This window comes from Anabrus simplex, chromosome 2, assembly GCF_040414725.1.
Source record: "Anabrus simplex isolate iqAnaSimp1 chromosome 2, ASM4041472v1, whole genome shotgun sequence".
Lineage (NCBI taxonomy): Eukaryota > Metazoa > Arthropoda > Insecta > Orthoptera > Tettigoniidae > Anabrus > Anabrus simplex.
Genome location: NC_090266.1, coordinates 1,162,646,620 through 1,162,661,207, shown reverse-complemented (window position 1 = coordinate 1,162,661,207; position 14,588 = coordinate 1,162,646,620). Strand labels below are relative to the sequence as shown.

The 14,588-nt window shown below is 43.5% G+C and overlaps 1 protein-coding gene across 1 annotated transcript in view; it reads left to right on the top strand.

Moving 5' to 3' along the window:
• Positions 1–14,588, top strand: part of LOC136863821 (cell adhesion molecule Dscam2) — a 760,504-nt gene that overhangs the window by 686,877 nt on the left and 59,039 nt on the right. Inside the window, exon 23 of the mRNA XM_067140158.2 lies at positions 13,118–13,558. Within this exon, the coding sequence (XP_066996259.2) occupies positions 13,118–13,558 (441 nt within the window). The remainder of the gene's footprint in view (positions 1–13,117; positions 13,559–14,588) is intronic.

Sequence of the window (14,588 nt, the reverse complement as noted above, 5' to 3'; positions counted from 1 at the left end):
CTGGCCGCACTTAAGCGACTGCAACTATCGAGCTCGGTGGGGCAAATATTCATCTATAGGAAGGGGAGTTAGGGATTGGAATAACTTACCAAAGGAGATGTTCAATAAATTTCTAGTTTCTTTGAAATCATTTAAGGAAAGACTAGGAAAACAACAAGTAGGGAATCTGCCACCTGGCCACTGCAGATCAGTAGTGATAGATTTAGTGATTGAATGGAAATGGGAAACCGCAGAAAACCCTCTTCAAGGCTGCCGACAGAAGGGTTCGAACCCACTATCTCAAGAATGCAAGTTGACAGCTACTTGACGAAAACTGCCCCAGCCACTCGCTCGATTTTTCCAAAAATAACATGATGCGACTGTTTATGAAGTGACTAGAGGATTCGATTCCGATAAGGAAAAGCGATATCCTAAACGAGATCTGGCAGCCTAGAGGCTTTAAGAAATTTGGGTGAGAATGGAAATTAATCCGAAAAGTCTGACACGGCTGATTGAGCAAGAATATGACCTTTCTCGACGGTTTGTTGCGAGAAGTCTTAAAGCACTGAAGTTTCGTCGATAAAAAATGTCAGTTGCTCATAAATTAATCTCTGCTGATCCGGCTGCGCACCTTAAGTAAGTAAGTAAGTAAGTAAGTAAGTAATTCGTCTTTATTCGTGGCGAAGTTAGGGCTCAAGGCCCTCTCTTACACTTAACCACAATATTTAAAATGATTAACGTACATATAATATTTAAATGCAACAGATCTTTTAAAATAATATGGTACTAATAGAAAATTTGGAGATTGTAATAAAAAACTATTATAGAATGTACAACACTACAATCTAAGTGTACATGATAATAAATATAAAACTAACACTAGTGATAATAAGAGACGGAAACACAGAAAAAAACCTATAACTGGCAAATATATTTCTAATTATTATGAATATATGCTCATTCACGCACTCATTCACACTACACACATCGAAAAGTCAGCTAGAGGTATTCAGAAAGTGATTTCGGCAATCCATCTTAAATCTCCTACGAGAACGCAAATCCCTAATGGTAGCAGGTAGGGTATTCCACAGCCTCGCGGCAGTGACTACAAAGGAGCGGTTGTAGGTCCTGGAGTGACTGAGAGATATTGTTAAACAGGAGCCAGATCGTGTATCGTGGTTATGATAGGAGGAGAGGTAATTAAATTTTGAAGAGAGATAATTCGGTACACCTGTGTTTAGAACTCCATGCAGAAGAGACAACATGTGGAGACTGCGACGCTCATGAACACGAAGCCATGACAACTCCCTGTAATAAGGTGAAATGTGAGAACCATATCGCAGCTTAAATATGAATCGAATACAGGTGTTCAAACTCCGTTCAAGCATCTTGTTACTGTCTTGAGATATGTCCGTAAGTACAGTGTCGCAGTAGTCTAGAATTGGTAAGATTAGGGATTTTACCAGTTGTATTTTAAGATTTTTTGGAAATATAGTAGAGTAGCGTTTGAGATGAAAAAGGGATTTCTGCACTTTACGGCATGTATTTGTCACTTGTTCAGTCCAGTTGAGGGTCTCAGTCATTATAACGCCTAAGTTTCTTACTGACGTACAATAGGGCACGACAATGTTATTTAAAATAATTGGGGGTACATGTCTACTTTTTAACAAGTTGAGGTTTATTTTGGTACCAAATATAATAGCCTGAGTTTTGTTAGGATTTATTAACAAGCTGTTATTTTTTGCATAGTCATTCAGTCGTCGTAAGTCAAAATTTACTCTGTCAATGGCTACATCTATGTCTTGTGGATGTGAGTGATAATAAATCTGAAGATCATCTGCATAGATGTGGTACTTGCTATATTTCAATGCGTCCCCTATGTCGTTCACACTAACAACAAATAAAAGTGGGCCCAAAACCGACCCCTGCGGGACACCTATGGATTTGTTGTGCCATCCTGAGAACATTGTTCCTACTGATACTCGTTGCCGACGGTCAGTGAGGTAGGAGCTAAAAAATTTAAGAGCGGTCGTATTAAAGTTGAGACTACTGAGTTTCAGCAATAGTAACCCAGGGCTAACTGTGTCAAAGGCGCTGCTTAGGTCTAGTAGTGTTGCTACAGTCACATATCGTTGGTCTATCGCTTGTCTGATGTCGTCCGTAACTCGCAGTAATGCTGTCGCGGTACTATGTCCTTTTTTAAAGCCGGATTGAAAAGGGTCAAGGAGGGAATTTTGGGTCAGGTATACAGTGATTTGTGCATGAATCAGACGTTCAAGTGCTTTTGCGAGGGGTGGCAGGATGGACACAGGGCGGTAATCTGATGGAGAATCCAAGGTATTGTTTTTCGGGATAGGCCTTATTAGTGCGTCTTTCCAAACGTTAGGGAATACTCCATTGGTCAGGCAGTAGTTGAATATGTGAGTCAGTATTGGTAGTACAGCCCCGATGATGTTTTTAATTAATTTTATAGAGATACCGTCATTACCTGTCGCATCAGAAGTGCTAGAGTACAGCACACTTTTAACATCATTTGCGCTAACGGTGTGGAAAGAGAACTGGTCGCACTCGGAAGAGCGTGCTAAGTTTGTGGGATTAGCTGGTAATGGAACTGGTCCGACTTTAGGCTGAGAAAAGTAATCATTTAAGGTATCTAGAGATATGGTGGGAATGTGCTCTTCTACGGCTTTGCCTATGCCCAGAGATCGTAACTTCTTCCAGGTTTGGTTTAAATTATTATTTCTCGCTAACTGTTGAAAGTAGCGGCATTTACTGTTTCTAATTAGCTGTTTAACTTTGTTTCTAAGTATCCTGTATTGCTCAAAGTCATCTTTGTCACGTGTTCGTCTGAACTGTCTGTACCAACGGTCACGGCTGGCCATAACAGATCTTATCTCGGTCGTCAGCCAGGGAGAAGGGGGGCGGGTAAATCTTACCTGCCTCTCCGGAGCATGTTTGTCATACAAGTTCAGCACTAATGAGTTGAATCTGTTGACTTTTGAGTCAATGTCATGAAAATTACGTATGTCATCCCATGGTAAGTTATATGCGTCATTACGTAGGTCATCTAATTCAATATGTTTTATGTCTCTTAAAATAACGTAGCGTGCTTTATACTTCGGTCCTCTGATAGAGTAACATAAGTACAATAAGTCGTGAGTTGAAATCCCAGGAGCTGGGATCTGTCCGTGCTTAACGACTTTCTGGGGTTGATTTGAAATTATAAGGTCAATTAAAGTGTGAGTCGAGTGGTCAGGGTAGTAGACATGATTCGTAGCGTTAAGTGGTAGGATTTCCATGTTCAGAGCATGGAATATGTGACACAACTTATCCGATTCACTAGTTTGTTTTAACAAGTCAGTATTAAAATCCCCCATGACTATGACATCTTCGTAGACCGAGATAAGATCAGTTAAAGCTGCTTCGAATTCCCCCATTTGTCTAATATTAGGTGGCTTATATACAATTCCTATTAATATTTTCTTATTACAGTCGAGTTCAACAAACATATACTCAGGTCGCAGGGGAAGGCTTGGGTCTGAGGTGCAGATAATCTTGCATTTTAAATCATTCATGTAGTAAAAGGCTACTCCACCACCTCGTCTGTCAGTACGGTCATGTCGTAAGAGCGAGTATCCGTCGAGATTTACAGCACATGACGGCAAATCTCCACGTAACCAGCTTTCTGATATGCCAATACAATGCACCTTATTATTTTCGAAAATTGCCTGTAGTTCTTCTAGGTGAGCTGCAATGGATAGTGATTTTAGGTGACGACACGAGAGAGCTCTCGGGTGATTCATCAGCTGTCGCCTCAGAATGGATCCCGTTGCTTCAGAGTATGGGAGGGGTGAGGGTTGAGTTAAGAGGGGAGGCGAGGAATGCAGGTCATTGACACAAGGGATAGATTCGTCTACCAACATAACAGGAAAACTAATAGTAGGTACATGAAATAAGATGAGCTTACCTGAGAACAGCACTGAATACATCCACTGACTATTACATACACACACTCACTCACACACAAACGTAAACTACTGAAAACACACATAATAAAATTTAACAGTCCACTCGTTCATCCTACACAGCTAAGGCATTTAGTTGCGCAATCGTGCATATTTGAAACTTTGTGTTATCTTTCAAAACACATATTCTCCCGTCCTGAGTCCAACAGTTTCTTGGTCCCCAAAAGTCCCTAGCACGATTTAATATACTTTTCCACAAACTTGTGAGGGACTCTGTGATAAGAAGTCCACTCCCCTTCAGTGCACGCTTGGCTCGCCACACACGATCACGATCATGATAGCGCAGGAATTTAATTATAATCGGGCGATTTCCTTGCGCAACCACTTGTGCAGAGGTCCGGCATCGGCGCCCCAGCCGGTGACAGCGGTCAACATCACTCATTGAGAGCTCAATCGAAAATTTAGTTTTTATTATATCCAAAGACTTATTATATACATCTTCAGACGGTTCTTCCGGGACGCCGTGTAGCAGTAGGCAATTTCGGCGACTATATTGCTCTGCCTCATCTAATGCCTCATCCTGTTTCTGAATTTTATCCTCTATCGCGCTTAGTTGTTTCTTCAGGTCACCAATTGCAGTTGTTACTTGCGACTTGAATGCCTGGAATTCGCCGTCCAGCGTTTGAAGTACAGTCGGAGGGTTGGCAGCACTTACAGCGGAGTCCAAGCGAGCTTGAAAGTCCTTCATCACTTCTTCAAATTCAGTTATTTTCCTAGTTGCTTCTTTCAAAGCCATGACGGGAGTGTAGAACTGACGCTTGTCAATTTATGTTCCACAACTATGCACAGATGAAACGCTTTCTGCAACTTATTATGCGAATCGAGTAGGATGTTTACGGAGCGAAAATTACTCACTCATCACACTAGTCGCCATTTGTTTTTGTTTTTTCTAGTGGCTTTACGTCGCACAGTCTTATGGTGACGATGGGATAGGAAAGGCCTAGGAGTTGGAAGGAAGTGGCCGTGGCCTTAATTAAGGTACAGCCCCAGCATTTTCCTGGTATGAAAATGGGAAGCCACGGAAAACCATCTTCAGAGCTGCCGACAGTGGGATTCGAACCCACCATCTCCCGGATGCAAGCTCACAGCCGCGGGCCTCTAACAGCTCGGCCAACTCACCCGGTCCTTAATTTTTGCATGTGGATTATAAAATTCATATGCAAACAAATTGTAAATCTCGGACTTCTTTCTATAAGCGATGAAGCTTTGTTTCAGTGGGGCAGTGTTGAATGTTTATGTCGGCACACCATGCATGTGTGTAAAAGGAAAGGAACAAAACTGAACGCATCTCAGATGAAATACAGTCTTATCTGTTATCCTTCTACAGTACTCACACAAAGCCGTCCTGAGTAGCTCAGGCGGTAGAGCACTGGTATTCTGAGCTCATGTAGGCGAGTTCGACCCCGGTTCAGTCCGGTAGTATTTGATGGTGCTCAAATACGTCAGCCACTTGTAAGTAAATAGAAGGTGTGTCTAAAACGTACGTAGAATGGACAGATATCGCAACGGTAACGTGTGTTAACACTGCGTGCATATGCATGTGAATAGAGGGAAATCTCGAGAAGGGCCGCGTAGCGCTGAATACACGGAATTGAAGCAGATTAGTTTCCTGTAGCCAGTCGAATATAGTGCGTGTGAAGACTCGTGTCGTAGTGCAATGGAGCAATGCATAAACATGAAGGTTTGTTACAAATTGGGAAAAACATCGATGGAGACTATGCGAAGTTGGTGGAAGTGCGCGGAGTAGAAGCTATAAGCAGAACGGACGTGGTAGATGTAACCGCTAAATTAAGCTCATACATCTTAGCCTGTAGGTCAGTTAATGCCATATAACTAACGTATAGCAGCTATCTTGCCAGTAATCTACCACCTTTACATAAGGTTAAGCCGCACACGAAACCGAGGCCTATCACAACATAAGCGGTCAGAAGCAGGTGATCCTCAAATAAGTCAATCAAAAGCAAGTGATTCTCAGAATATCTAGTGAAGAGTAGCTGAGGATCTAGTGGTGATCCAGTGCGTATCTAGTGAGGATCAGGTGAGGATCAAGCGAGGATCTAGTCAGGATCGTGTAAGGATCTCGTAGGTGGCGTTAGAAAGGGCAGCTAGGCGTAAAAAGAGCATGATAGCTGGTGAGGTAAATGCCAAACTCTTAGCTGACGTTAAGTACTTTTCAAAGGACTCTCGTAGGTGACCAGTCACTCAATCTATCCCTAAGGTCACCCAGACTAATATGAGGAAGGGCAGCCTGTTCACAGGAAGAACAACTGGTGAGGTTAAGCTCACACTCTCAGCTAGCCTTAGGGCTAAGTTATGATGGGTACTTTCCAAATGACCCTCGTAGGTGACGCAGCAGGAAGAGCAGTCAGGCATAAAAATAAAGCAGGGCAGCCAATGAGGTTAACGCCGCACCCTTACCTAACATTAAATTAGGTTAAATCCTTTTCGAATGACCCGCGTAGGTGACGTCAAGAAGGGCAGTTGAGTGTAGAAAACATCAGCTAGAAAGCGCAGCCAGTGAGGGTAATTACGCACTCTTAGCTAACGTTAAATTAGGTTAAGTAGCCTACTTTTTAAATGACCCCCGTAGGTGACGACAACAAGGATAACATAGCGTAAAAAAACAACCGGGCAGCCAGTGAAATTAACTACGCACTCTTAGCTAACGTTAAATTAGGTTAAGTACGTTTTAAATGAACGTCGCAAGTGAATTCAGGAAAGGCAGATAGGCGTAAAAACAGCAGCTAGGAAGAGCAGTCAGTGAGATTAACTACGCACTCTTATCTAACTTCTAAATATGTTAAGTACTTCTTGACTGACTCTCGTAGGCGACGTCAGGAAGGGCAGCCAGACGTAAAAACAGCAGCTGAGGAGGGCAGCTAGTGAGGTTAATATGAGCTAACTCCTCACTCTTAGTTAACGCTAAGTATTTTTTGAATTGCCCTCGTAGGTTACGTCATAACCAATCATTCAATCAATCACTTGACAATCAAGCAATAATCAATCAATCGATATCGAGGTTGAGTTTGGCAGAACTTAACTTGGCCGAGCGATTCTGATCCTGCCGCAGGACCCGTACAAATACCCTACTATTGCCGGTGCTATGTAAAGCAAATTGCAAATTATTATTATATATATACATAATTCGCTAGGGCCATCAAGGACCACGTTAAGTCTTGTTGCATTTGACACTGAACTTGGCCTTCTTTAGAGCCCAAATTTCCCTCATTCTTTGTGAGTGGGCCTGCTTACGCTCCTCTGTCCAAGGGGCACCGTGTCTTCTCTTCGGTTGCTCGTCTCGGTTTAGCCCGTTCGTCAATATTTTCATGCGGAAGAGATCTCTGTTAATGGCGTCTTCAGCTGAGATATGTAGCATTTGAAGGTCTTCTTTGGTATTTCTAAACCAGGGAATTGTGGTTTTGGGGTTTGAATCAAAAAAGTGAAATATTAGTTAACTTTCTTCCGTCCATTCTTTTCAGATGACCGTAAAATCGTGCCCGTCTTTTTCTGATTGTGTCGGTAATTTTCTCTATTTTTCTGTAGACTTCCTTGTTGGATCTCTTTTGATGGACTCCATTTCTGTACTTTGATCCCAAGATTCCTCTCACAATTTTGCGTTCTCTTTTCTCCAGTTGTTCAAGGAGTCCTTTGTTGGCATTTAGAGACAGGGTTTCGGCTGCATATAGAACTACTGGCTTCAGAACTGTTTCGTAGTGACGTATCTTGGTGTTTTGGGAAAGGCATTTTTTGTTGTAGATTGTGCGGGATGTTTGGTAGGCTATTTCCAGTTTGCGTACTCGCTCCTGAAGTGCTTCTTTGTCCAGTCCATTTTTCATGATGATCTCACCCAGGTATTTGAATTTGTCTACTCGGGTGATGTCCCCGTATTTTGTATGGAGTTTTGGTGGAGCCTCTTTGATGTTAGTCATTACTTCTGTTTTCTCAAACGATATCTGCAAACCAGTTTGTTCGGCAATTTCCTTTACAATTTCAACTTGAGCTCTAGCGGTTTCTATGTCGTTTGAGAGAACAGCAATATCATCGGCAAATGCTAAGCAGTCTGTTGCGATCCCCTTAGATTTGGTTCCTATTCTCAATGGACTGTAGTTGGTTTCCTGTAATCTCACCCGCCAGGTTCTGATGATCTTTTCAAGAACACCGTTGAAGAGTATCGGGGATAGCCCATCACCTTGTCGGACTCCTGTTTTGATGTCAAAGGAATGCGAGAGACATCCGTGGAACTTCACCTTGGATTTTGTATCGGTCAGGGTGGCTCTAATTAATGCCAGCAGCTTCAAATCAACTCCAAATTCATTTAAGATGTTTAGCAGGACTTCCCGGTCAATGGAGTCGTACGCTTTCTTAAAGTCCACAAAGACAGACACATACTGCTTGGACCTTAGTGTACAATATCTGATGATCGTTTTGAGATTTTGTATCTGTTCAGCTGTTGAGCGACCTTTTCTGAACCCTCCTTGGTATTCACCTATTTGATGTTCGACTTGTGCTTCCAAACGCTCCAGGATGCCAAGTGATAGAATTTTGTAAGTCACGGGTAGCAAAGATATTCCTCTGTAGTTGTTGATGTTCTTCATGCTGCTTTTTTTGTGTAATGGATGGATCAAAGCTATTTTCCAATCTTCGGGTAGGGTCTCCTTGTTCCAAATTTCTTCTATTTGCTTTTGCAAGATATCAAGTGATTCCTCTGGGGCATATTTCCATAGTTCTGCTACTACTGAGTCTTCCCCCGTCGCTTTGTTATTTTTGAGACGGGCAATGTGGCGCTTGATTTCATCTCTACGGGTGGTCGGAAATCTGGGTACCTGAGTAAGGGTTCCTTGGTTTCAAAGGGGCTTTGCGGTTTAGAACAATTAAGTAAATTCTTGAAGTAGTCTGCCAGAATGCTGAAATTTTCTTCATTTGACGTCGCCAGTGAGCCGTCCTTTCGCTCAAAGCATAGAGATGGTGGTTTATAGCCAGTGAGTTTGCGTTTGAAGGCTCTGTAGTACTCTCTGCTTTCATTCTTCCTAAAGTTTTGTTCTATCTTTTCAATGAGAGATTTTTCGTCTTTACGTTTCTCAATTCTGAACACCCTAGCTGCTTGGGCACGTTGGGTTTTGTAGGTTTCCCAATAATTTTCTGATTTCGTAGAGTAGTACTGTTTCCACGCATTGAGTCTTTCTTGGAGGACTGATTCACAGGTACCATTCCACCAGGCATGCTTTTTGCTTCTCTTGATTTCTGCAACGTCTTTGGCGGCCTCAACAAGGAGACTTTTGGCGTTGTTAAAGTCACAGTCATTTGGTCTAGCCTTCTCCTGGAACTCCTCGACCCTTTGCCGAAGTTTATCATTGTCGAAGCGTGCGATCTGTTTGGTTGTCTTCCTTGTGTTTGCGGGAATTGGTTTGAATTTTATAAGAGACATATAATGATCTGAGGCCACATTGATGCCTTTCATTACTTTGACATTCATAATCTCAGGGCTGTTTCTCCTGGAGATTGCAACATGATCAATTTGGAACTCTCCGAGAGCTTGGACGGGAGAACGCCAAGTCATTTGCTTTCTGGGTAGATGGCGAAAGTGGGTCGACATGACCTGTAGGTTGTGATTTTCGCAAATGGACACGAGTCTTTTGCCGTTGGGATTGGTTCTTTTGTGAGCAGGGTAATTTCCTATAACTTTCTTGTACTTCCGTTCACGACCTAGTTGGGCCTTAAAATCACCCAAAAGATGCTTGACATGGTGTTTGGGGATTTTGTTTAATTTTTCATCCAGTAGGCCCCAGAAATTATCAACTTCGTCTGGATCAGACTTGTTCTTATCGTTTGTAGGAGCATGTGCGTTAACTAGGGCGTAGGTTTTGTTCGCGCATTTAATTTTGAGTATAGACAATCTGTCATTCACAGGTTCGAAATTTGCAACCGATTTAAGGATCTTGGTTCTAACAGCAAACGCGGTTCCAAGCATCACAGCTCCATTGAGGATTCCTCTTTGCGCTTTGCTCTTGAAAAATCGGTAGCCTTCGTATTCAAAAATCTCTTCATCTGGGTACCTTGTTTCCTGTAGGGCCATTATGGATATCTGATTTTCGTGAAGAGCTTTGGTGAGGGTTTTCAGCTTGCCAGTTTGTGTAAGTGAATTTATGTTGAAAGTTGCTAGAAAGGTTTTAGATTTTGGCCTGAGTTTTTTACTCTTTGGGGTACACCGAGACGCTCCGACTCGTCTCTTGCATGTTGTCGAGTCTCCCCCTGAATCCGAACGAGACTCGTGCGCCGTGGCGTTCACGACGAGGGATTTATCCGAAGATTTACCCCCTGGGGTATGTTTCTTGAAATGTTATGCCATCATGCTTTTTGACTTGACTTTGCTTTGGACAGGTACCCATCCTTTTACAACTAGGGTTGTTAACCCTAGAGGTTGCCTCAAGATGTTTTCTGGCTTCTGTCCATTTACCAGTCTTCGCCGTAACCCTGGCAAGGGACCAGTTTTTTTTTTCACGGTGGTATTTTATTTCCCTACTACCCTCTGACTCTGCTGGTGGCAGAGCCAGCGAGCTTCCCCAATTCCAATGGGACACGCCCGATGGAGGTAACCGGTAAATCCCCACACGGGAATTATTATTATTATTATTATTATTATTATTATTATTATTATTATTATTATTATTATTATTCCTCACAAAGGGGATTAAGTACATTAATCGCATGAATGAGATGCTTCATCGTTTAAATCGAAAAATGAGAATTCCAACATTGTAACTACGAACTATTAAATATCATGATTTCCTGTTTATAGTGAACAACGCAAATTTGGTGCAAGTTATGCATTTCTCATATGTCGCTGACAGATTTTTGTACCAGTTGTTTCTAGTGATTATTTTATTATTTGTCTGGAGCGATGGCCTCGCGCGTTGATACGCTACGGCTATGGAACGAAACTCCGCACCGCATTCGGGAGACGAGTGGTTTCGAAACCCACCGTCGGCTGTCCTGTGGTTTCCTGTTTCCACTTCCAGGCAAATGCCGCGATAGTTCTCATTCATAGGCCACAGCCGATAGCTTCCACCCCCTTACCATTCACCATCATTCATTTCATCTTCTTAAGCTCCCCAACTGAGGTTGGCGGCAGGAAGGGCATCCGGCCGTAGAAACATAGGCTACCATATAATTTCATATCACCTCATCCCCGATCCCGTATCAGGAACCTGGACCAAGGGGTAGACATACATGCATTATCTCGTTATTTGTACGCCTTCATTTTTTTCTCAGTTTGCTTTACGTCGCACCGACACAGATAGGTTTTATGGAGACGATGGGATAGGAAAAGGCTAGGAGTAGAAAGGAAGCGACCGTGGCCTTAATTAAAGTACAGACCCAGCATTTGGCTGGTGTGAAAATGGGAAACCACGGAAAACCATCTTTACGGCTGCCGACAGTGAAGTTCGAGCCCACCATCTCCGAATGCAACTTGACAGCTGCATGTCTCATCATTATATTTAGTCCATTGTTAGACTGAATGTCTTTCTTTCTTTCTTTCTTTCTTTCTTTCTTTCTTTCTTTCTTTCTTTCTTTCTTTCTTTCTTAATCCGTTTACCCTGCAGGGTTGGTTTTTCCCTCGGACTCAGCGAGGGATCCCACTTCTACCGCCTCAAAGGCAGTGTCCTGGAGCGTAAGGTTTGGGTGTGGGGATACAACTGGGAAGGAGGATCAGTACCTCGCTCAGGCTGCCTCGCCTGTTATGCTGAACAGGGGCTTTGCGGGGGGACGGGAAGACCGGAAGGGATAGAAAAGGAAGAGGGAAGGAAGCGGCCGTGGCCTTAAGTTAGGTACCGTCCTGGCATTTCCCTGGAGGAGAAATGGGACACCATAGGAAAACCACTTCGAAGATGGCTGAGGAGGGAATCGAACCTCCCTCTACTCAGTTGACATCCCAAGGCTGAGTGGACACCGTTCCAGTCCTCGTACCACTTTTTAAATTTCGTGACAGGGCCGGGAATCGAACCTGGACCTCGAAGGGAGGCAGCTAATAACACTAATCACTACACGACAGAGGCGGACTTGCATGTCTTACACCAAAATAAATTTTTAATCACAGTCACATCCCGTCTTAGTGTCATCAGATGTCCGGGCCAATGGCTGGGTGCCCAGCATCTTGGCTTTCCGTCCTTGGGGCCCCGTGTTCAATTCCCGACCAGGTCGAAGAATGTTAATCTTAAAATGTTTATGTCTTTGGTCCGGGGACTGGGTGTTTGTGCTGTCCCTAACATCACTCAGCTCGTACACCACACACAACATTGCCCTCCAGCATACTATCGCACTGTTTGCCATATACGGCAGATGCTTCCCACCTTCTTCGGAGGTTCTACTTTACAGGGGCTGTGCCAGGCTAGCAATAGCCACACGAAATTTTTAAAAAGCGGAATTGAATGGCGCACTTATTCGCAGTGTGAATGATCTGGTTCGAGTTCAGCTGATGTTCTGAAATCGTTCCTATTATAATTATAATTATCACCATTCTTATTATTATCACTTTTCCACACCCTGGTGGGGTCGCGGGTGTGAACAGTGTAGCACTTGTTGACATGGCCCTGTTTTCCGGCCGGACTCCCATCCTGTCACCAACTACATGCATTCACTATCGCGTGTTTCTGTTGTGGTAGGTAGTGTGGTGAGTTGTGTGACCGGCCAGGAGTCGAACCCAGGACCATCTTAATAGAAGGCCTCAACGCTGACCATTCAACAAACGAGCCGGATAATAATAATATTATTAGTAATATTCTTTTGTCCAGCTCCATGGCTAAATGGTTAGCGTACTGGCCTTTGGTCCAACAAGTTCCGGGTTCGATTCCCAGTAGGGTCGGGGATTTTAGCATTCATTAGTTAATTCCTCTGGCTCGGAGGCTAGGAGTTTGTGCTGTCTGCACCATTAGAATTAATCGTAGGTAGGGCCCCCTCCTCACAAACGCGCGGATCACCCATACGGCGTCAACTCGAAAGAACTGCATCAGGCTTCTCCTGAGGCCACACGCATCATCATCATCATCATCATTATTATTATTATTATTATTATTATTATTATTATTATTATTATTATGTATGCTACTCTGTTTTAGTGCCCCCAAGCGCGCCCCTGCTGTTGGTGACAGGAAGCACCCAACACTCGCTGCAACTGCAATGGAAGCTGGGAGATAATGGAGGCAGTCCTGTTCGCGGCTTTGTTCTCCACTACAAGTTGGAGCACGGGGAATGGGAGGAAGAACAACTGGAGAGCACGCGCAATACACACGTGTTAACGGGACTACGCTGTGGCACTCAATACTACGTTTTCGTCACGGCTTACAACCGCGTAGGAAGTGGCGACCCCAGTCAAACATTGCCAGTGCGTACTCGGGGTTCTGTACCGCTCCGACCAGCGACCGGGGAGCTCCTCACCATCAACTCCAGCAGCATCGGCCTCCACCTACACCTCTGGCCGGATGGAGGGTGCCCTATGCTCTACTTCGTAGTAGAGTATGCTGCGTACGTGGTGCGGGGAGCCGAACATTGGATAGTGGGTGAGTTGCAACTTTATTCTCAAAGCTCTGTAATACAATAGATGTTTCCCAAACAACTAACAAAATGCGCTCAATATTTTGAAATTAATGTGTAATTTAGTAAATAAAAAAGTGTTTGGACATCTTCAAGTCATTTATGATCTTTACTTCACTAGGCTGTGGTCCGGTTCCTTGGATGAATGGTCAGCGTCGAAGCCTTCAGTTCAGAAGGTCCCAGGTTTGATTCCCGGTCGAGTCGGATATTTTAATCGCGTGTGTTTAGAATGAGCATTGTTTATTTCTCAGTTACTGTCCTCTTTGTCACTATTGGAGTCTTTATCTTCACTGCCGCTCTCATCTACACGCGAAAGGTTGGAGAGAAATCCTGTTCACGGTACGTCTATAAGCCCACGCAACGACTACTGCTACTGTCAGAATTATTGGCTTGTTTCTTAGACGGACCTGGTAATCAATATATTTTCCTGCCTTTCGGAATCGCATGTAAATTGTTACTGGTTCTCCGGCGTTTCGAATTCAGTGTTGCTACATAAATGGCGCAATTCTTCATCGAGAGGAAGCTTCACAGGAAAGCCCTTACCTCGTGAAACTCCTCAACTCTATCTTCCGCTTCACCCACTCCCCAACACCTTGGAAACTGGCCAGAGTTATAATGTTACGCAAACCTCTCTCGGATCTTACCTTCCCCCAGAACTATCACCAGTTTTCCTACTATCCATTCTTTCCAACAATTTCTAAGTCCTTCATCTCACCAGAATCAACGTCATCATTGAAGACAAGCTCATCCTGAACGATGAGCAGTTCGGCTTCATAAGTGAGCATTCCACTATTCACCAACTCATGAGGCTCACAGAAGAAATTGCAAGAAATTTCAACCATAGGATTCACGCTGGAGTCTGTTTTCTAAATATATCGCGACCGTTTGACAGGGTATGACATCAAAGCCTTGTCTATAAGGACAAATTATTACCATTCCCACTATATTTGATCTACTTCATTTCTTGCTACAGATGGACCGTATAAGGTAGAGGTC